The sequence below is a fragment of the Halichoerus grypus genome, chromosome 1 (genome assembly GCF_964656455.1).
Source record: "Halichoerus grypus chromosome 1, mHalGry1.hap1.1, whole genome shotgun sequence".
Classification (NCBI taxonomy): domain Eukaryota; kingdom Metazoa; phylum Chordata; class Mammalia; order Carnivora; family Phocidae; genus Halichoerus; species Halichoerus grypus.
This window is the reverse complement of record NC_135712.1, coordinates 215,385,841-215,410,242: the sequence shown is the minus strand read 5'-3', so window position 1 is coordinate 215,410,242 and position 24,402 is coordinate 215,385,841. Positions and strand designations below refer to the sequence as shown.

The 24,402-nt window shown below is 63.5% G+C and overlaps 1 protein-coding gene across 5 annotated transcripts; it reads right to left on the bottom strand.

Moving 5' to 3' along the window:
* Positions 1-693: 693 nt before the first annotated feature.
* Positions 694-24,300, bottom strand: REXO1 (RNA exonuclease 1 homolog). 5 transcript variants are annotated; one of them, XM_078058087.1, is made up of 18 exons: positions 22,460-23,971; positions 22,143-22,229; positions 21,724-21,776; positions 9,458-11,187; positions 8,563-8,667; positions 7,519-7,729; positions 5,318-5,481; positions 4,871-5,002; positions 4,632-4,755; positions 3,816-3,929; positions 3,522-3,659; positions 3,274-3,387; positions 3,030-3,103; positions 2,725-2,835; positions 2,227-2,342; positions 1,992-2,130; positions 1,685-1,805; positions 694-1,606 (listed from the first exon to the last, which is right to left on the bottom strand). In XM_078058087.1, the coding sequence occupies exons 3-18, from the start codon at positions 21,752-21,754 to the stop codon at positions 1,518-1,520; spliced, it is 3,513 nt and encodes a 1,170-aa protein (XP_077914213.1). In that variant the 5' UTR covers positions 21,755-21,776; positions 22,143-22,229; positions 22,460-23,971; the 3' UTR covers positions 694-1,517. The 5 variants fall into 5 exon arrangements, with proteins under 5 accessions (XP_077914213.1, XP_035925890.1, XP_077914205.1 ...); XM_036069997.2 differs by having other exon boundaries at positions 22,143-23,971; XM_078058079.1 differs by having other exon boundaries at positions 21,724-22,229; positions 22,460-23,970.
* Between the last annotated feature and the right edge of the window lie 102 nt (positions 24,301-24,402).

Here is a 24,402-nt window from a genome sequence, read left to right as displayed (position 1 = left end):
CCTTGGCAGCGATGGCCCAGGACACCTTGGGGGCAGAGGCTGCTGTGTCCTCAGCCTGGGACCCTGCTCTCTGGGCCTGCAGCAGAAGCTTGACAGAGATGCAGGGGGCCTCCTCCAGGCAGCCCTCCCTCCAGCACCTGTGTGTTCCTGCCTCCAGACCTAGGGCACTCCGGTACCTGCCCCTCCACGAGGTTATTTCTGGCTTCACTTCCCATTATAAATGAACTAAAGGTGGAGACCCGAGCAGCCCTGGCCCTTCCACCCCCGAGAGGCACCATAATTCACAAAGCCGCCAATTCCATCGCTGGGCGTTGTGCACACAAGCATGTCCTGGGAGCAGCAAACAGGCACACGGCGGTGAGCGGCCACCCTTCCCTTTCCATGGAAGCTTCTCAGACATGCAAGGCACAGTGGCTCTCCGGGTCCCACCGGGACCCTCCACGCCCAGCCCCCCACCCCCCGGGCCAGCAAGGTGGACCCCACTCACAGGACATGGTTACTGCCTCCACCATCACAGCACCCCCAGGGGCCCAGGCCCCCAGGGCTCCAGGTCTGCATCCCCAGGCCAGGCTGGCAGGCCCGGGGACGGTTCTCAGAAAGATGAACAAGGGTGTGCTGCTTCCCGGTTAGGGGCACAGGTGCTGACCGCGGGGCTCACCTGGCACCAAGAACACCACCAGACGCCACGCAAGCTAAAATCCATACAAACATTTATTCCGTCCCTGCCTCGGGTTGGGGGAGAGGGGCTCAGGGCCCTGGGGAGGCTGCAGGCCTTTACACACAGCCCCTGGGGAGGGTGGGGCTCTGGCAGGAAGACAGGGTCCAGAGGCTGATGGGCCCTGGAGGGGTCCGGAAGGCGAGGCCCTGGGGGGTGACAGGGGGGCTGGCTTGGTTCCCAGAGGTCACGGAGTCCAGGTGGGTTCGGGGAGGCCAGTTCCCACCCGTCTGGCCCAGGCCAGGCTGGACTCTCGGTCCTGGTGGCTGCCAAGGGGACAGCTTGTCGGCTCCCGGCCCCCCAACTTCTCCCCCTCCCCCGCCCCCAACAGGGAAGGCAGCACCAGGGTCTTGCTTCTCCAGGCGGGGAAAAGACAACTGTGCGAGTCGTCAAGTTTAAATTACAAATAATAAAAATAACAATACAAAATAAAAAAAAACCCCTGTCTCAAACACACCCACGAAAAGCCTGCCCGGCAGGAGGAGGGGCAGGAGGTCTGGCTGCCAGGGACGCAGCGGGGCCCACGGGGGGGCCAGGGGGGGTCTGTCCCGGCCTCCTCCGGGAGTCAGCAGCGGTCTCCAGAGGACAGAAGGCGGGGGCGGCGCAAGGGGCCGGGTGGGGGGCAGGGCTCCAGGTGGTCTCGGCGTGGGGCTCTCGTGCCGCCGGCTCGTCCCGCTCTCTCTGTTTCCATGTCTTGGCGACGTGGACAGGGTTAGCTCTCGAGATTTATTGCACTGTTTTGGAAGAGGCCTGGGGTAGAGGCCGGGCCGGGGCTGCGGGGAAGGCGGGCAGGCGGCAGCGGTCACCGCTTGGTCTTGGCGTCTTCTCGGATCTTCCAGATCACCAGGTGCATGCAGGCGCTGGCGTCCTCGCTGGAGCTGTGCCCGTCCACTGCACAGCGGGAGGGGGTGCGTGAGGGTGGGCGCGCCCCCCAGGCCCGGCCCCGCCGCCCACCGCCCGCCGGCTCACCGTTGTCCTGGATGATCTGTCTGAGGTAGTCAGCCATGAGGTTCCGCAGGGAGCGCTTGTAGGGGAGGCCCAGGCGGTGCGGGAAGAGCACGGACGTGTCCACCACGGTGCTGTGGATGACCTGCGGGCGGGCGGCTGGGCAGAGACCGCAGGGGCCAAGGCCCCAGGGAGCCAGGGTAGGAAGGTGCCCGGGGTCGGACCACCCAACTCCTGCCCCTCCCCCCACCCTGCTGAGGGCCCCGGGCCCAGGACAGCCCCGGCCACCCTCCCAGGACCCCCGGCAAGCGGAGCCCGGGGCGGGCGGTACCTTCAAGGCCAGCAGGTCGCTCTCCAGGCTGTGTCCGATGAGGACGGTGTCGGCACTGAACATGCTCAGCAGGACGGCCTGGACGTCCCGGAGCGAGATGCTCGTGTCGGCGAGGTCAGCCTCGGTCACCCCTGAAAACCTGCGGTGGGCAGAGTTGGGGCCTGAGGGTAGCTAGAGTGGGATCTGGGGTTCCCGAGCCCGGAGCCGGGCGGGGAGTGGGGGGTCGGGGCCGCACCTGGTGTTGTAGTCAACGATCTCGTTGTCTGGCTTGACGAAGGTGTCGTAAACCACCTGCATGTCCGTGTCCACCACCGTGACGCGCGTCAGCTCCAGGCCGTACGTGGTGTAGGACTGCGCGGCCGGGAGGGCTCATGTGACAACGCGCCCGCCCCACCCCGAGCTCTGGGGGAGCTCCCGGGGGCTCCTCTGGGAGCCGGAGCAGGCGTGAACCCGGGGTGCCCTCACTAAGCCCCAGCAGCCCCCTGGTGCGTACGCCAGTCCCGAGTAAACGCAGCCGTGTCGTCAGCGCGCCTGGGGCGAGCCGAGCGCCGAAGCCAGAGCTTCTGCTTGGCGGGGGGGAAAGCCCGCTCTCACAGCCCGAGCCAGAGCGAGGCCGGCACCCGCCGCTGCCCGCGGCTCTTCCCCTCACCTGCTCTATCCTGAGACCCACGCCGGCTCCAAGCTGCGGGTGCGGGTGCCCGGCCGCCACGAGCACGCGCGGCACGCAACTCACCATTTCACAGTCGAGGGCGAAGACCCCTGGGTGAGCATCTTCCGAAAGTTCTTTATCGAAAGTCTTCACGAAGCCTTCGAGGTTCTCCTTCCGGCCGTCCTGCACGTGTTGCTGCAAGTGAGACGGGAAGGCCGGTGGGCCCGGCGTGGGCTCGGGCCGGGCGGGGGCCAGGGGATGCCCCCCTTTCCAAGGCCACTGCCAGAGGCACACGGATGACAGGACAGGGAAGGGGGTCAGGGCTCCGGCCCAGCCGCGCTCCTCTCCGGCCAGGCGGGGAAGCGCCGAGCAGCGCCCGGGGGACCTACCTTGGCGACCTGGCAGCCGGTGGAGCCGATGGCGGCCGAGCAGCACGTGTACTGAGTCTCCCAGCCCCCAGCCACTGGAAGGGAGGTGGCGGTCAGGGCCGGGGGCCCCCAGGCGGCCCGCCCCACGCCTCCCACGCACGACGCTGGCACCCGACGGCCCGGGCAGAGGCTTCCCAGCAGAGGAGGGCGGGCCCCGTGAGGCGGGCACTTCCAGCCTCCTTCCTTGGGGGCGCGGGGGGCTCACCTCGGTTCCGGCGGAGCCGCCCCCAGTGGTAGTAGCACTCCTCCTCCCGCACACAGCGGCCCGACGGGGACACGAGGTACTCGGCACCACAGCGGCAGCAGATTCTGCAGGACGCTGTGAGGCAGCCGCACGGCCGAGGCATCAGGCCCCGAGCCCCCTGCGTCTGTCCCTTGCTCACCTTCGCGCCCCCTCTACCCAGAGGCCCTCCGCGAGCCGCCCCCCAAGCATGGGTGCTCGAGCCCACTCACCGTCCTTGGGCTTCTTCTCCTCAGCCGTGAAGATGACGGCGCCCCCTGGCCGCTCGGGGTGCGGGAAGGGGTAGCCATTCTCTTTGAGCTGGTCCTCGGTGAGCAGATACTCCTTGAGGCGGCCATACAGGGCGACCCCTGGGGACAACCGGGACAGGCGGTCATCCCACAGCAAGGCCGGGGAGGGCCGGGCAGGCGAGCAGGCCTGGCGGGGGCGGGGCGGGAATGCTGCCACAGGAGCCACCGCTGAGCCCCCGAGTGGCCCGGCCGGACCGCTGGAGGGACCGGGCTCACCTTTCAGATCCTCCACCCGGGGGCTGCTCGGGCGGCTGAGCGAGAAGCTGGTCTTGGTGGCCAACTTGCCCCCCAGCACCATCTCATGGGACACGACCCTCCGGCCGCCGGTTTCTGGAAGTGGGGGGAGGGTACAGTACGCTCAGACTCCCGGGTGCACCCCTGCCCTCCGTGGTGGCCTGTCCCCTGGCCGGCTCCTCAGCACCCAGTCAGGAGAGGCCTGACCGCCTGTGACCTGGGGGCAGCCACCCTGCCCCCACCTTAACTCCTCTGGAAGCAGCTGCGGGTGGTGGTCCTAAGGGACGGGGACGACCTAAGGGCCTCCGGGGGCTCCGTGGACGCTGCCCGCAGGAGCTGTGGGGGCGGAGGCGGGAGCAGGAGAGTGGGGCGGTGTGCGCACTGACGGATCAATGTGCATTCGGAGGCAGGAAAGAAACGTCCTCCCGGAGCTGAGCGTGCGGAGCAGGCCCCGGGAGCTGCGCCTCTGACGAGGCCGTCCCATGAGCGGGGCCCCTCGGCTCGAGAGCGCCAGCTAGCCAAGGAGGGTGGTTACTAGCGAGAGGAGGCGCTGGTGAGGCCGTGGGGCCGGCATCATCGTCCGCAGAAGCCTGCCGACCGGCCGCCAGCCCCACCAAGCGTTTCCCGCGGCCTTCTGTCCGACAGTCCCCACGCTCCGAGCGGCAAAGAGCCAGCCGGCCGGGGCCCCACGCTCCCGCTCCCTCGCCTGGGGAGCCTGGGGTCCTGCGCTCAAGGCACAAAGCTGACTCTTCCAGACGTGAACTCCCCGGCCACCCCCTCTCCCCCCGCCCAATTTACTGTTGAGACCGGGCGCGGAGCTGGGGACCAGGCCCCGCAGCTTCTTGAGGGTGTTCACGGCGACATTCAAGTAGATGTTCTTGCTGGGGCTGCGGTCGTAGGCCACCTTCTCCTCGTTCAGTGCCTGGGGACAGACGTGCTGTTCAGGCCTGGGGTCCTGGGCTTGGGGCCCGGGAGCAGCCCCTCAGCCTAGGACCCGGCCAGCCTGCGGTCAGCGGCCGCCTGCCAGGGTCACACACCTGCTCTACGGCTTCCTGGTTTGAAGAGCAGAACTTGAGACACTCCTCCATGAACAGGTTCAGATACCGCTGACGGATGACCGTGGGGACTTTGCCCCCAAACTCTTTGGGGATAACGGGCTTCTTTAAACTCTAGGGAAGACAGACCCGTTGGAGGTGGCATGTCCCAGCCTGGGCCTCTGACGCCATTTCTCAAACCCACGGGGCATCACACACGCAGTGGACCCTGCTGGGAACTCTGGGCTCCGGTGACCAGGAGGGTGGCCGCTGGCTCATCAGCACCAACAGACCACCCCAGCAGTGTGGACAGAGGAGAAACTGAGGGCAGGTGGGGAGGAGGAAGCACCTGTGCCCCCCGCTCAGTGTCTCTGAACCGCAGCTGCCCCGAGCGATGGGGGAGCTGAGGGAGTGGGCAGGGGAGGCTCCCGCGGGGAGCAGGACACTCACCTGTAAGGATGGGCTGTGGGCAACGCGCTTGGGGGTGACGGTGGTGGTGGTCTTGGACGCCATGCCCGACAACGTACGCGCCTTCAGGGGCTGGCTGCCCGGCTCGGGGCCACTGGGAGGCTGGCTGCTGCTGGCGGCGAGGGCCCTCTTGGTACCTGTGGGGGCTGGCGGGGCACAGGGTCCGTGAGTGCGGGAGCAGAGCACGCCCATCACCGAGCTGCAGAGCACCAAGCAGCCGCGGTCATTCAGCGCCAGCAGGACGTGCATCTCGGAGCACAGGGGGAAGGGCCGGGCTGTGGGACACGGGCTGCGGAATGGCATTAGGTTCTATCTGCTTTCGGGCAAGTCCATCGAGAAGGGGGAAACACAAATGGGGCTTTGGAGGCCGGCTCAGGCAACGTCGCCGCCGGGGTGGTCCGGCGAGTGGCAGGGCACGTGGGGAGCCTTTGCCACATGTTCCGACCCCCAACTCCGAGGCATTGACGTATGAGGGAGGAAAGGCCCTGGCTCCTGGGCTGAGGACCAGAGAATATAGGATGTCCCCGGCCCGGTCATTGTGACCAGCCGGCCTGCCCGCCGTGGCCTGTGTTCTGCCTCTCCCTTTGATGAGGTCACAAACCAAACAGTCTCCTGCCTCCCCCCCATCCCCCAGGGAGGAGGGCACCCGCCTGTGGGGCCGTTTCCGAGGGCTCCAGGCAGGCGGCGGGGGCTAGGGGAGGCGGGCTGGGTGCACGCGTGCACGGGGCCTCAGACCAGCCCTGCTCTCGGGCCCGGCCGTGACAAATGAACGGGAGCAGATACGGAGAGCAGAGGGCCCGGGTCCCCGGCCTCCTGGGAAGGACGCTGGCACCACGAGCCGGCTGTGGCCCATCGGACACCAGGGTCAGCCTCTGCTGACGGGGCAGAAAACGTGCGCTTTTCAGGGATGGAAAGACAGCTCTTAGGTTCGTTTAGACAGACTTCTCAGGCAGCACCTGGGCACACGTGGAAAGGAAACCCAGCCCCCGGAGCATCGGACGGGACTCCTGAGACCTCAGGTGGGTCCCACGGCCGCTCAGGGAGGTGGCCCCAGTGCCTACAAATGCCGGACTCCCCGCGGGCTGACGCCACCCCCAGCGTGTATGGCGAGGGCCGTGTGCCAGGACCGACCCGTGCGACTCGGCTGCGGGCAGAAGCTGTGGGTTTGTGAGAGAGCCACGTCCCGGGCCCCATGCGGTTCAGGGTCCTTGCCCTTCCCGCTGCTCAAGAACCTCAGCCAACACCCCTCGCCATCGGGTTCTAACCGGGGGGTTCCGGGGCGGGGAAGGATCAGAATGCAACAGCTTATGCTGAAGAAGGTTTCCGGCACCAGGGAAAAGCAGCGGTGGCTACGGGCGCCTGCATTTGTAGGACTACCTCATGGGGCCGCCCCTCAGGCCCCAGTTAATCAAGGGGGTATTGGAATAGCAGCAAGGGAGTCCCCTGGGAGCTGGTCAGACGGCAGGGGCCTCCCCCAGAGAGGCTGACTGCATCTGAACAAGCCCTCCTGAGCCCCCCTCCCATTTCCTCTGCTCCAGACACCGCTGACCCAGAGACACCCACCGAATGTCCCACCTGTCGGACCTCGGAGGCGTGACCAGGCTTCCGCAGTGTGGAGCGTGCCCCTCAGAGCAGGAGGAGGGGGCAAGACTGCCCTGAGCCCCCCAGGTCAGCTGAGTGCCTCCAGCCACACCTGGACAGGAGCCAGGTGCCCCACCCCACACACAACCCTGCAGCCAGCTCCCTGTTCTGGCATCGCTGTCTAGGGCCCGGTGCCCACGCTCAGACCGGCCCCCACCGGGCCACCCGCCTCCAATACCCCAGGAGCCCGGGGGAGGCAAGGACACAAAGACCAGGGGCAGGGACAGAGGGAGAGTCACAGGGAGACCTCTGGGTCAGGGCCTCAGAGGGAGGCTCTGGGTCTGATAGACAAGGGATAGGAGAAGACACCCCTCCGACTCTCCACAGCCAGCAGCCCAGCACCAAAGCCAGGAAAGGCCCAGAGCCGCTGGGCACTGCACCAGGCCCGCCTGCTACCGGTCGGAGAGACCCTGATCCCCATCTCACAGACAAGCATGCTGAGGCCCCGGCTGGGCCCTGTCCAAGGCCACCATCGCTGGCAGAAGTGGAGCCTGGCCTTGGGCCCCTCCTATCACGCCCAACCCCTGTGCCCTGGGACTTACCGGCAGCCAGACGGGGGTTGGGAACATGGGCGATCCTCCTCTTCTCGCCAGGGGCTGAGATATGGATGGAAGAGGGCTTCTCAGCCGGCTGCTGGGTAGCCTGGAGCCAGGTAGCAGAGTCCCTCTGGGCCTGCTGGGCCCGCCGATAGCATACCTCCTGGGCGGTGGGAGGCCGGGCCGGGGGAGCTGGGCCTCTCCTCACAGGCTCTGCCTGGGTGATGACAAATTCCAGGGTGTGGCTGTAGGTTGGGGACACCCAGAGCAGGCCACGTGGGGCAAAAAACTGACAGTACAGCCATGGGCAGGAAGGCCGGGGCTCCAGGGCCTGGGCATGTCCAGCTGCCCTGGGGCCTTCTGAGCTCTTGGATACCCAGGCGGGAACCAAGGAGCTCAACATGTTGGGCCTCAAGCTCATGTTGCCTCGCCGTCCCGGAGTGGAGCACCTCCGTGGCCCTGCTCTCTCGGCTTCTGCCTTCAGAAGGCCCAGGCCGTGCCTTTGGCCCTGATAAGAGGCACACCCACTACGTGGGTGGGAATCCCTGGGCCCCCTGATTGGATTAGCACACCAATCCAATCCCGCTTGTTTCAATTCTCTCTAGCCTCCAGCTTCACCAGGGGAGGGCTCCAGCGACTGAATCAACCAGAGCTCCCAGGTGCTTGGCCGGGAGCCCCAGCCTCTGCCCCAGTCTCCTATGCTAGCTGCCTCAGCCACCAACCACTTTCCCTGTCTTCACGGTGGATACCAGCTCAGAAAGGTTGGGCCACCTCTCTGGGATCACACGGCACATCTCCCAGCCAGCGCCAAACCGTGCTGTGTGACCCTGCTGGAGGACGGCCGCTCTGGAGCCGCCCCTCACGTCGCCCTTCCTGCGCTGTGGCCGACTCCCCCAGTACGGAGCGCAGCCTGAAGACCGGAGGCGGGCTCCAGGCACTTCTGTGCCAGGACACAGGAGCTCGTCGGCCGGGGAACACGGGGATCCGGTTTCGCAGACAGGGGCCTCTCTCCTACCAGCTTCTACCCAGGACCCAGAAGCAGACTCTTACCTCCTTGCCTTGCTTGGAGAGATGAGAAATTCTCCTCTTCTGCCCAGGGAACAGAGTGGTCAAACCCGAATGCCCCTTGTCTTCGATTTTCTCTTCCTTGGGGGGCTGAAACACACATCCGTCCCTCAGCGAGGCTCCCTCTCGGGCCTCACCTCCCACACCAATGCAGCGGGCTCCCAGACCTGAGACGGGGTGAGGTGGGAAGGCAGTGACGCACTCGAGGGAGGGGCTCCCAGGTCTTGAGACACGATGTGGGGCCCTCACCTCCAACCCCCGCCCACTCACAGGTGAGGAAACAGGCCCCCCAGCACATCTCCTGCAGACACACCCCGGCCCCAAGTGCGACACGGGCCTGAGCCAAAGTGGCCTCCCACCCAGACCACTGCCTCCTGGTCCCCTCCCTCGCCCGCTCACGCGGGGCAGCTCAGAAACACAGGAACCAGGTGGAGAAATCTGACCCGCACCCCCTGGAAGGTCTGTGAACAGAGCAGGGCAGTGAAGGACAGGGCTGCCCGGGAGGGACCCTGCGACCCTCCCAGAAGCCGCAGTTTTCTGAGCTTTGTGGAAAAGCAAGCTCCCTCTGGTGGCCGACTTGAGGACACTGGCCGGCCGACCCAGAAAGGCTGGGGCTAGCCCGGGTTTGGGGGGGACGGAGGAGAGAGGGAGGGGACAGGGGGAGGAGGGAGAGGTGGGCAATGCACTGCACAACTCTGCCTGGTCTCTGTGGATCTCAGAACACCGCCCCGGGAGTCTGCCGGGTGGGCCTCAAGCCTCCTCTTTGTGGACAAGGCAAGCTGGGGGGCGGGGGGGTCCGCAGGCAGTCCCCAAGGGCTCCTGACCGAGGAAGGACGGGAGCGCCCCCACTGCAGCCACAGGCCCTGTGGAGGCGGCTCACCTGCCGGGCCAGCCGGCCCCTGTCCTCCGTCTTGACACTGGTGGACTCGTTGAAGATGCGCAGACACTCCTCCATGGGGTCGGAGTCAAAGTCGACCTCCTTCTCCAGAGCAGCGTAGTCCACGCTCCCGCCCACCCCAGAGGAGGATGACGAGGAGGAAGAGGAGCATGAGGAGGGGGAGGCGGGGGCGGGCCGGGCGGGCGGGGGGGCCTTGAGGCGCTTGCGCGGCCCCTGAGCCGCTGAATAGCCCAGGCTGCTGTCCGAGTCCGAGTCGGAGTCGGAGTCCGAGGTGGAGCTGAGGTGGGGCGGGGCGGCGGGGGGCGCCGCGGGCCCCGGGCCTTCATCCTCGCTCTCGTCCCCGAAGAGGTCTGCGTGGCTCAGGGCCCGCTTCTGCAGCTTGGGGGGGTCCCGGGAGGCACCCTCGTCCAGCGAGCGGGCCTTCCGCTCGGCCAGCTTCCCCGACACGGTCTTCCCGCCGGGCCTGTTTGGCAGCTGGTGGACACCCCCGCGGTCGGGCCGGCTTTTCCCTGAGCTGGCCACCAGGGTGGCCGAAGATGGCTTTTTCTTGGTCCCTTCGGGCTGCTCGGCCCTATGCCGGGGGCTGCCAGCCTGTGGGCCCCTCCTGTCTGCACAGGGCTTCCCGGCTGGCCTCCCACGCTCTCCGTCTTTGCCCCTGTCCTTCTTCCGGACGCCGTCCTTGTGGCCAGGGGCAGGCAGTGCCCCACTTTTCTTCTTCTTGGGTCTTCCCTGCTTGGAGCCGCCGGGCTCCCGGGAGGCCCTGGCCGGGGAGCTGGGCTTGGCCACGGGTGTCCCCCCGGGACCCTTGGGGGACTGCCCGAGGTCCTCCACGTCATACTGCACTGCCATCTCCTTGGTCTCCCGCAGGCCGCCCTCCTCAGCGTCCTGGCTCTCCCTGGAGCCTGGCTGCCCGGGGGCCTTGCTCTCGGGGCCCGCCTGGGACCTCGGGGGGCTGGTGGTGATGGGCACGTCAGGCAGAGCTGCGGCGGCATCATCATCCGAGTCTGAGAACCTGGCGTCGCAGCCAGCAAAGGGGTCGCAGGGCTTCTTGAGGGCGGGCGTGTAGGGTTCACTACCCCGGGAGCCCCTGGGCCTCTTGGGGGCCCTGTCGTCCTTGGAACTGGCCCTGCTGAGCAGCCGGGCGGAGAAGTTGGACAGTGGGTCGTACTCCAGGTCCGTGGATGGCTTGGAGTCGTCCAACACGTACTTGCTGCTGGGGACGGGGCGGCCGTATCGCTGGGGCTGGCTCACAGCCTTGGGGACGTACTCCAGGGTGCTGCCACCCCCTCCGCCATGGCCCTGCGCCCGATCCAGAGAGGCCAGCGAGTACTTGCTGCCTGCCTCGGCGGCGGCGGCCAGAGGAGTGGGCTGGTAGCTGGCATCAGGGCTTAAGAGGCCAGGGCGGCCACCAGGGTTGTAATCAAAGGACAGTGGAAAGGCGTCCTCGTCCAGGCCAGCGGCAGGGCAAGCGGCAGGGCCTCGGGGCGCCACGGCGGGGGCCTCGGCGGAGCTGTGCTCTCGGGCCGTCTCCAGGAGCTCCTGGTACCGCCGCTGCTCGAGCTCCACCTCCGAGCGCACGGCCTCAATGGCCTGATTGACCAGCTCCAGCTCCAGGATGTCCGAGCGGGGCTCATCCCCTCTGACCAGGGCTCCATTCTCCCTCTGCACAGGGGGCTTGGGCAGCTCGGGGTTGTACGGATCATAACCAAGCCCTGAAATGGGAAGTGGGGGAAAAGAGCAGTGAATGGGCCCATTAAAGCACAGGCGCACGAGCCAACGCTGGCCACTGCCTCAGTCTGGGCCTCACCCCCAAGGCCAGCAGGGGAAGAGGCGTCGGACCAGCAGAGAACCAGAACCAACTGGGGGCTGGGCCTCCGGCAAAGCCCCAGGGACGATCTGCCAGCAGGTCAAGGTTTCCGGAGCGCGCCCCACTCCCCATGCAGGCCCTATCCTGCATCGACTGACAGGCGCAGTGAGGAAGCAGAACCGGGCCCCCGAGGCACGGCCACTTGGTCCCCAGACCTCCCAGCACGGGTCGTCCAACCGGCACAACGGAGCGGATGGAGACTTGACGGACTGGACAAGTGCAATCCGGGAGCTGAGGCGAGAATGGGAGTCCGTGGGCCCAGCCCACAGCGAAGCCGCAGCAGGCTACTTCCTGAAGGCCGGAGCTGGGACGGTGTGCACGGAGGGCCTGCCAGCCAGGCAGGGCACAGACGCGGCCCTGGGCGGGGCAGGAATGTGCAGGCTCCCCAGGGCCAGGGCCTGGGAAAGCGGGGAGCAGAGGGCCACCCCTGAGGTGTCCCCTGTAGGACTCCCTACAGTGAAGTCCACGGGGCCGTGCAGATGCCAGAACACGGACGCCCACGCTGGGGAGCCCCACAGTGCTCCTAAGGAAAAGGGGAGGCAGAAGGCTTGCCACGCCACCGTCCCACGGGATAAAAAAAGAAAAGTATGGTATGTTCAAATCGCATTCTGAAAACACCAAATGGGGTGGACAACAAAGCCTACGTCCTCTTAATGTTGTTGTTGTTTAAAAGTTTATTATCGTTTTCTTAGTAACCTCTACACCGGACACGGAGCTTGAACTCACGACTCTGAGATCAGGAGGCGCACGCTCTTCCTACGGAGCCGGCCTGGTGTCCTGACCTTGTAATGTTTACGTTGACCTGAAGAGTCCCCACCTCCACCAGCGGCTGTGGGATAGATAATTCCGGTTAGGTACCGCGTTCCAGGGCCTAAGCTCCGAGCCCAGCACAACCAAAGAAACCACTGTCTGCAAAAACTCCTAGGAGACTCACGTACAGACAGAAGAACAGAAACTAAATAAAATATAAACAAACAAAGCCCAATGTTCCAAGAAAGGAATAACATAGCATATTCAAATATACCATGTTCAAATATTCCAGAATTTAAAGAGCTCATCATTAGAAATTCCGTCTGAAATTTTATTTTAAAGACTTTATTTATTTATCTGAGAGAGAGTGAAAGCACAAGCGAGGTGATGGGCAGAGGAAGGAGCAGGCTTCCCACCAAGCAAGGAGCCCAACACGGGACTCGATCCCTAGACTCCAGGATCATGACCTGAGCTGAAGGCAGACGCTTAACCAACCGAGCTACCCAGGCACTCTCCTATCTGAAATTTTAAAATCTGTTTAAAAAAAAAAAAAAATAACCTAATGTATAAACTTTTTTTTTTTCACGATTTCATTTATTTGACAGCATGAGCACGCGCACAAGCAGGGGGAGCGGCAGAAGGAGGAGGAGGCAGAGGAAGGAGGCAGAGGGAGAGGGAGAAGCAGACTCCCCGCTGAGCCGGGAGCCGGATGCGGGACTCGATCCCAGGACCCTGGGATCATGACCTGAGCCGAAGGCAGATGCTGACTGAGCCACCCAGCTGCCCACGTATGAACTTTTCAAATCACTAAGTTGTATGCCTGAAACTAATATAACATTGTGTGTCAACTATATTCAAATAACAATTTTTTAGAAATCTTATCAGAGATGATTCTAGAAAGTCCTGAAAGAGAACCTGGCTAGATCTCCTGCCCTGCAGTTGGCAGAGTAACAGCCGCGTCTCCCCTGGAACCTCCAGAAGGAGCCAGCCCTGCCCACACCCAGCGTTAGCCCAGGGGGACGTATTCTGGACCTCTGTCCTCCAGAACTGTCAGATGAGGAGTCTGTTGCCTTAAGGCACCCAGGTTGCGGTGACGTGTTTCTGTAGCCCCAGGACACTCCCAGCAACATTGCGGAGCGAGAGCACAGGGTAAAGAAAATCGTGGCTGGCCACCAGCCTTCAGGAGAGGAGGCTTTGCAGGGCCTGGTGGTTGGGCCTCTGCCTGGGGCCCGAGGGAAGGAAGGGATCATTGTGGGTGTGTTGTCTGGCATTTAACCTGGAATCTAGGTTTTGATTATATTTAGAAAAAGTGATGCTTCAGACCACCAAGGAGCGCCAGGACTGTGGGTCCGAGCCAGGGAGGCAAAGTCCAACACCCACCACCGCCGAGCTAGGGCCCTAGGGGGGCGGTCAGTTCGTGCCCTCTCTCACAGCTGAAAACTCCCGGATATGGGGTGGGGAGCCCGGGGACAGAACGCACACCCACCCCTGGTCAGAGGTGGAGGGCCACCCTCCCTGCCCACCCTGACCCACAACCAGTCCGAAGGCACCAATGGGAGACCCCCTCCAGCTCAACTCCGCCTGAGTAAACAGAAAGGAGCCAATGCCTCAGAAGTCCTGGCTGCCAGCAGAGAGAGGCCCAGACAGGCCACAAGCTGGGGGGGCACTTACCAGGCATGTCCACTGAGGGGCTTGACTGGCGGATCTCAAGGGGACATCCAGCCCAGCCCCCCTCATGGGAATACCCCTCCCCCAGGGGCTGGTTGGGGATGAACAGATGGGGGTCTTTCCCTACCCCTCACCAGGGAGAAGGGCTACAAACAATATGCACATCTGGGGGCGCCTGGGTGGCTCAGTCAGTTAAGCGTCTGCCTTCGGCTCAGGTCATGATCCCAGGGTCCTGGGATTGAGCCCCGCATCGGGCTCCCTGCTCAGTGGGGAGTCTGCTTCTCCCTCTGCCTCTCTGCCCCTCCCCCTGCTCATGCTCGTGCGCGCACTCTAATAATAAGTAAATAAATACGTACATACATATATACATACATACATACAACAATACGCACACCAGCCAGGAAGGAGCCCCTCAGCCCTGCTTCAAAGTAATTAGGTCAGAGTTTGGACTTCAGGCCACTTCACATTTTGAAAGGGAGGGTTTTCCCCAAAGTCAATCTGTGCTTAGGTGGAGACCCCAAAGGAGGGAGAGAGGAGGGCCTGCAGAGGCCCGAAGGCTGCCTTGTTAACTCGGGGGGAGTGGGGGGGTCTGAGGCAGAGGCGCGAGGAGGAAGGCTGTCTTCTTCCCACCCCAGAGCCTGTGGCGGCATCCTAAGGGCAGCCCCACCGCTCCACCCCCACTAGCCTCAGGTAGCCTGGCCTCTCAGATGGGAAGGGGTCCCAGCAGCTCAGACTCTGAAGGGGCTGCAGCTCCCGGCTGAGCCCAGTCCAAGCACCCAGCCCCTTGATATGAGCATCCCCGAAGCTCTGCCCACGTGGAGCGTTTTCAGCCCCCGCTGGAGGCTGCCTCCCCAACCACAAAGCGGAAGAAACCGCCCTCAGTGGGCCTAAGAAGGTCAAGGCCAACCCCTGCCCCCTGAGGCCTCAGGTCCCCCACTGGTACCATGCGACAGTGTCAGCAGCCTGAGGGGCTCCAGACAGGTCTGGAAGCTTCCAGCACAGCTGCCAGGAACTCTGTTACAACCTTGTGGCTTAAAAGTGAACACATGGGGCCCAGAGTTTGGTCCCTGCAGACAGAGGCCCGCTGAGCCCCAGCCAAGGTTACCTGAGGCTTCTAGGGGGGACCTTCCTGGCACCTAGCCCCTGCCCTACCCTGCTTCGGAGGGCCAGGACCTCACTGGGCCTATCGGAACCGAGAAGCTCCCCAAGAAAATGTTTTACAAGCGGCAGGGTGCCCCAGGGACGCTGCCCACCTGCCCGTGGGAGCACATCAGAAGGCTCTGGGTAGGTGGCACCCAGAGAGCTCAGGAAGGACCATGGGGCACCCTGGAAGGCACCTTCTAATTATCAGGAAATTCATTTGGATGGAAGCCAAGGGGCAGTTCCCTCGGGGGTTTGCACCTGGTAAGCATGCATTCGGTAAACAAGATTAATTAGGCTGTTTTTTGGAAAAGGAAAAAGTCACCAAATACCCCTTCCCATACCCACACCCTACCGCCAGCCCACCTAGGCCCAGCCTTCCCCTCAGGCGTTTGAGCCTTGGTTCTGTGCCCACCAAGGCCGCACACCCACCAGGACCTGCCCTGCTGAAGGAGAGAGCTGCCCTCCCCTGGCTCTGGCGTCCTGCCACTCTTTCTGACGGCCCACTTCTGGGACAGGCTTCCAGCACGGTGGATACCAGGTCTGCTTCCCCGACCCCACAAGGAAAGGCCAAACCCCCACTGTGCGGGGCCCTGGGTCCCTGAGTGCAAAAACCCATCCGGAGCTGGGCAAGGGTCACTGTGGAGACCACAAGGGGCTGAGTGGGCCACAGACAGGGCAGCGCTGCTTCCTGAGTCCTGGGCAGCCGCCTCCGATCCCTCCCAACCTCCCCTCTGCCGGGAAACACCCTATCCTGGGCCCCATCTGTGCCTCTGCTCCCACCGCACCCCGGCTCCAGAGAATGCCACGCACCCTCCCACAAAGGCATGTGGAATTAACAAGACAGCCAAGCGCAGAGGCCCCACTGGGGGAGGTCCTCCAGCCCCACCATGAACCCCAGGAGGCACTCAGGCCTTCCCTCACAATCGTCCTGCCCCGAGTCTGCCCACTCCACAGATAAGGAGGCCGAGCCCTGGCCGGCCAGGCTGCTCCCTAAGCTTCACCCAGCCGGTGAGAGGGCTGACCGCAGAGCCTGGGTCCTCCCTGACCCGGAAAGGAGTCCTGGCGCTGCTGACCGACCTTCTCTGCCAAGGGGCTGGCTGTCGCCCCCGCCCTCCTCCTGCGCTGCCCAAGGTCTGAAGACGATAAGCACAGCTGCACAGTGGTCCCACTGTGGCTTCCGTGCTCTGATAAGACCTCAGCAGAATTCTCCTCCAACCCCATGGGCAGCCAGGGCCTCCAGACCCTGCGTGGGGGCAGCAGGACACAGGGAGGAGACAGCCCTGCGGCCCTGGAGATAAGCAGGACAGCAGGGCTAGTCAGCAGAGAGACCAAACCCACCCGGGCTCCGGGAGCTGCGTATGGCGCAGAGGCCGTGCAAGGAGAAGGGCAGAATGCCCCCGGGTAAGACCACGGTGGTAGAAAGCACACCAGCTACCCACCAGCCCTGGCTTGGCTGGAATGGGGGGCAGAGCCAACTGGGGCTCAGAAGGTCTGAGCACCCACCCCTCCCTTTTGGCTTTTCTGGCCACCCCCCAATGGGGGGGCAGAACAGCCCCCCAGGTCCTCAGAAGAGCTGGCCATCACTACTCCCCTGCAGGCCTAGAGTCTCTATTCCTGAGGGCCTTCCTACCCACCCCCAGGGTAAGATGCCCTCACGCCCCACTCAGGGACATCCAAATGCCCACTGGATGGCGCAGGAGCCTGAAGCCCAGGGTGAAAGTACCTGGCCATTCACTTGTTCTGGAGCAGAGGGGAGAGTCCTGGGGCTGCCTGGGGCACCCCAGACACCTAGGAAGAGAAGAGCAACAGCCGACAGGAGCAGGTGCTCAAGAGTGCATGTGGGGGGACACCTGCTATGTGCCTGATGAGGAAGGAGGCTGGGCTGTGCCGGGGGGAGCAGGGCCTGGGGTCCAGGTCCACCTCCACCCCCAGGGCAGACTGATGATGCTGGACAGCTCCACACACTGGCTCAAAGCTCCGAGCCCTGGACAGCCCCTCGCTGCCCTCTCCCCTCAGCTCTAAAGCCCCCACCCCAGAAGCAAGTGCAAGGGCTCCAGGGTAGAGGAAAGAAAAGAGGGCCCTAGCCAGCCCTGGGACCACCACCTAACTGGGCTCTCTCTGGGCATCACTGGCCACACCGCTCCTGGGCTGCCCCACCCCTAAGGCCTGGTCCCAGGAGGACCGGGACGAGAGTCAGCCCAACGCCGAGCCTGCTGGCCCTTGTAAAGATGAGGGGAGCTCAGCTATGCCGCAAAACTACTTCCTGGAGGGAAGCCTCCAGGACAGGATAAAAACACAAAGAGCACTCAGAAATACAGAGAAGAGCAGCGGAGGGATCAGGCTGGGGTCAGGCTGCAGTGGGCCTCCCCTGGGGCAGCTGGAGGGGTCTGCTTTCTGCTGCCCTCATCACCCGTCAGGGGCACCACATCGCTTTCATAGCCCCAACACAGAAAATTTCAAGAGTTCTCTCACTCTGGCCCTGGTACACTTCCAACTCCCCAAACACGGTGCCAGTGGGTATCCTGGGGGTCACCTTCCTCCACAACGGAGGCTCCTAGGAGGTGCCCTGGGCGGCCGGAGGCCTAGGAACACCGAAGCATCCTCAGGGTAAAGCGGGGGGTGGGGAGAAGGAAAGCCACACCTCTCACGGCCATTCCTGGACTGTGGAGCCAAGACAGGGGAGCCAGCTGTGTCCCCCAAGAAAGAGCCCACATACCAAGGTCACACGTGAGCATCAGTGGCTTTTATTACTTGACCCCAAAGGTAGATGCTGCGGAGGAGTGACGAGGGCAGGCTTTCCAGGTGGGCCAGCCCCCACCCCTCCTTCATACTTGAGACCAGCTTCCTGCCCAGAGCCTGATGGCCTCTGTCTCAGCGACTCCTCCAGGCAGCCCTCCAAGATCCTCCCTGCAGAACCGGTTGCACTGAGCTGCTCGGACAGGCCTATTCTCTTCCCTAGATATCCAGCACAATGCTGGGGCACGGGTGCATGGGGAGGGGGGCCCCAGGGCTTTCAGGTCCATCTCCTGGAATAGTACCCACATTCCTGCCCTTTGAGGGCTCTCCAGGCCACTTTACTGGAGAAGGGGACACAGATCTCTCAGGACAAACAACTGTGATGTGTGCGCATCAACTGGGAGGGGACAGATCTGGCCTCTAGGACACACAGGGACAAGCATGACCAGGACGGGCCTGGAGTGCATGCAGTCCCAGTACCACTCAGACGAGCCCTCCCTGTCACCTCCTGGGCCTTGCCCCTCCTGTCCCCTGCTGTCCAGCAGCTCAACATGCTGACCGCCTGGCTCCCCTCTACACCCCGGCCACAAGTGAGCTGGCCAGCACAAACGTCTGCAACGGTTCGTGGAGTGAGTGAATGAAAGAAATATTGACCGAGGGCCACAGGCCCCCTGTGCCTTGAGCGCACCCACTCCCCCAGACACACACAGACAGCCCCCAGCAGCCACACAGGAAAGCCAACCGGCTCCGAGCACAGCCCTCTATCGCCGCGTCTGGGGTGGACTGGCCAGACTGCAGCAGCCTCCAGAAGGACCATCACGAGTCAGCGTGACAACAGTGACCCCTGCTGGAGCCGCTGGGGGTGGCAGCAATGCTGGGGAGCAACCTCCCTTCCCCCCTACCCCCAGTCCCTCCAAACTACACAAGAGAACATTCCAGGCCTTCCACTGCCCTGTCTCCCAGCCCCAATCCCGGATTATCATCCCCCCACCCCTACCCCTGCTTCCAGCCACCAGGCAAACTTCTACTCATCCTTCAAAGCCCAGCTCAGGAACCACTTGCTTGGGGACACTTGCCTGATGTCTCTGCAACCCCAGGGCCAACTGCTCTCTCTCCTGGACCCCAGCCCATATCTGTGCTTGGGGACACCCATCCTCAGCTTCCAAAGTGCCTCCCACACCCTGCGCCAGCCCACAGGTACATGCCGAATTCAGACAATCCAGAAGACACCAAGGCCCAGGGGTACCTGCGTGTAAACACGGGTCCAGGCCAAGACCACGGCTTGTGAAACAGCCAAGCCCCACCCTCAGAGCACCCAAGTCCTGGGCACCCTAAGCAGCTTCCCACCCTGTTTTCCATTAGCAAATGAAAGCCACGAGCGCGAGGGCAGTTCCCCCAGAGGTGCTCCTCGGCTTCCACTCCTGCCTGCCCCCATGCAGCCTGCCGTGGCCAGGCCCTCCGCATGGCCATTTCCAGAAGACCTCAATACTTAGGGGAAGCCGACAGACCAAAGGCCCTCAAATGACAAGCACGCATGCCTGCTTCCTCAAAAGGCACCAGCCAACCACGGCACAAACTCTGGAGGATGCAGCTTATCATGGAGGAGAAGAGCAGGCAGCCAGGAGACCCTTCCACAACCCCCTGCGATCCGCCCGGATGGTTCCCAGCTCCAGTGACCTGAGCGCCTCCTCCGGCTCTTTGTTTCCCTCTTAGCATCCAGTTCTTGGTTGTGAATCAGATCACACCAACCGGCCTCCCCACTGCACAGGCACGCAGAGCTGAAAGAATCCTGCACGCCCACCTCGGCAGCACCAAGCATGGCTCTGTAAAGGGGACCCTGAGTGCAGAGGGAGCGGGAGGGGACAATGAAGCGGGAGGGGACAAAGAACGTTCCCATGACGCTGTCCACTGAGGGCCCAAGTCATTACCCATTTCACAGAAGGGCTGAGGCACGGGCGGTAATGCTGACCAGGTGGAGGCCAGGCCACCCCCCAGGATAGGCTCTCTGCACAACAGAAAGTGAAGCCAGAATGCCTTCATTTGGGGCTGCACTCCCCCTGCGAGGGCTGAAAGCCAGCCATGACGCTTGCACCTCTCCTCTGGACCCCTGGAGAACTCGGGTGGGGGCATGCTCAAGCACCACGCACAGGCCCCGAGCTCCCCTCAGCTGGCTTGGCTGTCCCCACCAACCCTGCCCAGGGGCTGGGTGCCGATCAGGTTCCCCAATCTCACTTGGCACCACGGACGTTCGGGGCTGGATGAATCTGTGTATGTAGGGGAAGGGGCACTCTGGGCACTGTGGGGGGCTGAACAGCATCCCTGGCCCCCACCCACTCGGCACCAGGAGAACCCCTGAATTGACAACCACAAGCTTCCCCAGACACTGCTCAGCATCCCCTGGGGCAGGACCTCAGGGAGAGACCCACTGCTCTGCTAATGCGGAGCAGAAACACTTTCAGATACCCACCGCAGCTATTCGTGTGTGGCTCAAGCCTAGATCAGGGCAAGAAGGCAGGATTTTTTAAGGGTCTCAGGTCATCCGGAGGGGCTGCCAGGTACAGGAAGCCGGGGGCACAGTCCCAGGATGGCCTCTCGCCTCAGAAAACAGAGTCCAACTTAATCAGTGCAGCGGGATCTTGACGACGTACAAAAGCCACAAAGCCTCTTCTGTGGGAGGCCGGGAGGGAGCCCAGCATGCAGGCAGATGCAGGACTCGGGGCAACTTCCAAAACACGTTTCCTCTGACTTGTCAGTATTGTCCAATGTTTTTGTTACTCCGAGTCGTGAAGAAAGGTGCTTTGAACAGAGGCAACATGTGGGCTTCACCAGCTGGGACTCTGCCCAAAACCACAACGGTGACGCAGCCTGGTGTCAGTGGTGAATTTGGTGCTTTGCAAACCCCAGCACCTCGCCTCTAATCCCATCCTGACAGAAAACCAAGAGCAACAAGACAATAGAACCACCACCAGCGGGGCTGAAGGCGTCTCCTCTGGGAGGCCTGCAAGGCTGGGTCCCTGGGGGCTGCGGCATCTTGGGAGGGGCAGGGGGGACGCTTAGAAAGTGGCCTCTGCAAGAAACAGCCTATGACCAAGAGACACCAGGCGATGTCTAGGGACATCTGTTGTCACAACCGGGGTAGGAGGTGTCACGACTGGGGGTGCTCCTGGCACGGAGCAGGTGGATGTGCTCAGTGCCTTACAGCGCCCACGATGCTCCCCACCCAGAGCATGACTGGCCCCAACGGGCCCCAATGTCCAGTTTCTACTATTCCTCCAACCAGCTTCAGAGCTCCCCCCCACCCCCCTGCGCCGCCCAGACTAAGCAGGAGGCCCCACTGCCCCCCAGCTAGCAAAGGCACTCCAGGCTCCTTGCATACCCTGGCCAGGCCTCCAGACACGAAGGCAATGCTGCTTTCTGCTGACCTTTTCTCAGAATCCGTTCTTTCTCAGTATCGGGGAGAGAAATCTCCCCAGCATTCACTTGTAATGAGAAAGTGCTGGATGCAGGAGACCACACTTCCATTCCATCTCAGAAAATACCATCACGGGATGGTGGGAAGTCGCCCCCAAATGAAACCCGATGGCACCCTGCCCAAAGAGGGAGCAGCTGAGAGGCAGCATGGCCATGGGCCTGCTCGGTACAGTCATCCCCCGGGGGCTGCCTGTTCCTGCGGCTGTGGCCCTCCAGCTCTGAGGCAGCTCACAGGGGAAATAAATCGCACCGTCTGCGGGGAAGTGCTTATTTCTCTGCCTCCGTTCCCCGAGAAGCAGCGCTTGCTCTCCAGACCATAAAGGGCCCTCAAGGGCCTCATGTGAGGCCCAGGGGAGGGCTGCCCCCACCACACAGCCATGACCACTCCTGCCTTCCAGCCTGTTCTCAGGTCTCAGCGCTCAAGTCCTGCAATTCCGTCCTTCCCAGGTCTCGCTGTTCCCCGCCACCCCCAAGGCACAGCGCCGAGCCTGACACACAGTGGGTGCCCTGGTGTGTGGGGGGGACACACAGGTGCTGGGCAGCGCGCACTGCAGGAAGGCGGGGAGTGCGGCAAGGGCCTGACTGCCCAGACTCAATCCCATCCCCCACTTACCGGCTGTGCGCACACAGGAGTGGCTCCCCATCTCTGGGCCTCAGTTTGCTCATCTGTAAAATGGGGACAATCATCCCTACCATTGAGAGTCCTAGAGAGCCTGCCCGAGCGTGTGCTGCCACAACTGGACAATACCACACCCGAGCCTGGAAGTGGGAGTCCTAAAGCCCACATGGGGTGGGCTGGGCGTGGGGCTGGATCTGCAGGGCTGGAAGCAACAGGATCCCCGGCCCAGCCCCCTCACGGGCCTCAGACTCTGCCGAAAGGCTCAGGTGCCCATTGGCCCAAGACCAGAGGTGCTGGGCCTCACAGGGACCCCACAGCCCACCTGCAGGCGGCTCCCACCCAGCACCTTAGCAACTTTGTTGCTTAAAAATGAGTCCAAGCAGAGCTGGCCTAGCCCACCCTTGCCAGAGCACCTCTGCTTGGGCCGTGCACATCTGGACTGCTGCAGCCTCTTCCAGCCAAAAGGGAACAGGGCTTGTCAAAATCTGGAGCAGAGGAAGCTGAAAGGGAGGGAAAGGACGAGGCACACACTCTCCCCTGGCCTCCTCAGAGGGCAGCAACCCCATAAGCATGCCGCAGAAAAGGAAACAGAGGGTCAGAGAGGCTCCACAGCAAGAAAGAGGCTGAGCTGGGATGTGACCCTGCCCCTCTGCAGGGGAAGCAGTGTTCCACCCCAAAGCAGGCCTCCCCCCTTCCTTTCCTTTCCTGCAAAAGGAAAATGCAGACCTACTGGGAAAAGGGGTAGGCAGTTGCATTTTTCCCACCGCAAGCAGGGCAGACAGAACTACATCACCAAACAGGTTCCCAAAAATGATCCTTTGGGAAACTAACTGGGCATCTGTGAGGCAGAAAGAAATGTAAAAAGTGACTTACCGTGGGAAGAACACATGAGGCGAGAAATCAACACCCCAGAGTTCAGAAGGCTGAAAGGCAGCATGTGGACTTGGGGCAAGTCCCCCCGTCAGTGGCATAAGGGTGTGGTCCTGCCCTCCCTGGACTAACCGTGAGGAACCCAGAAATCGGGGCTCCTTGCAAAGCACTGCACACAGTACCAAGAGATAGATAAACGGAGTCAAGACGCTGCGCTTCCACAGCAGAGCCGGGCGCCGGCTCCCGTGTGCCCCCCACCTCCGCGGCCCCGCTGGAGCTGGGAGGAGCACGACCTGAGGCTAAGGTGCCAGCGGGCACACGTGTGTGTTCTCCTCCGCAGCAGGTTCCCGGCGGCCGCGCCCAGCACGGGTGTGCAACCAGACAGCGAACGCTTGCGTCGGGCTGGCTGCAGAGCTGCAGGTGCCACAGAGCTAAGCGGACTCATGTGAGAAATTAGAAAATCCTACTTGTCTTTTCCTGACAAAATGGAAAAACAGGCCTATTACTTAACTCTAGCCAGCACACTCCTCTTTTGAAGAAGGTTCTGAAACGATCATTTTTTACGGGGAAAGACACAGAGGAAATTCGACACTGAGACCAAATGAGGGGGTCTGGGTCTGATGGAAAGGGGGAGCCGGTCCCGAAGGACGGAGGTCACCAGTGGGAGCCCGAGCTTCCCTCAGAAGGAATGCCACCCCTTAACCCTCCCTCCGAGCCTTTCCCTGTGACGTCCTTCTTCCCCCCGCTCTCAAAACCTCAGCTCAAACCCCACGCCTCCTACAAGCAGCCTGCCCGATTCCTCCCAGCTTCCACCAACTCCGCCGTAACAAGGACAGTCACCACGAGCACACGACGTGCGGCCCATCAACATCCTCCGCGCAACGGAAAGGAGCTCACTCCCTGCAAGCCTAGTCCCCCTCCCGTCCATCACTCGGGCTGGACTTACTCCCCGTCCAGTCGCGCCTGACACGCAGTAGGTGCTCCGGGACCCTCCCAACCGCACGCCTGCAGACAGCGGGGGCCGCTACCGGAGACGCGGAGGGGCAACAGCGCGGCCACAACCAGACCCGCCGCAAGCACCGGGGGCCGGGGGAGCGGCGGGAAGGGCTCCCCCACCGGGGAGCTCGGGGCCTGCCGCCCGGTGTCAGCGGCGCGCAGCCCTCGGCCGGCGCTGCTCACTCCACGCTCGCGACAGCTCTAGGACGGCGTGGCCCTCGTCGTTTACATCGTATGCTCCCGGAAACGGAGGCTCGCCGACATCCCGCGCCGTGCGCCGGGCCCGGGGCTGGGCGGTCCCGGTCCCGGCTGGGGAGACGACGCCCACCAGCGTGTGGCGAGGGCACGGGGCCGAGCACCGGGCGCCGGGAAGGCCCCAGTGGGGGCGTCTAGGCCTGGGCCGGGGAGCCGAGCCCTGCTCGGGCATTACCTGCTGCGGGGGGCGCCGCTCCGCCGCCGCCAAGAGCGCCGGGGCCCCGGGCCCCGCGGTGCCGGAAGTGGCAGTAGGGCCGCCGGCAGGGCCCCCCCGGCGCCCCAGCCCAGTAGGGGCAGTCGATGGCCCGGAAGAAACCGGTGGAGCGTAGCATGGTCCGTCCCGAAGCGGGACCCCGGCCCGGAGCCGCCCGGGCCCCCGGGCCGCTCACTGGCGCCGCGGTCGCCGCCGCCCGCGCCTCACGGACCCCGCCGCCGCCATCTTGCTCCGAGGCCCCCGCAGGCCCCCGGGACGCCGCCGCAAGGGACCTCGGGAGCGGCTGGCCGCGGCGCGCCTGACCAGAAACGCCGGCCCTCGAGGGACCGAGGCGCGTC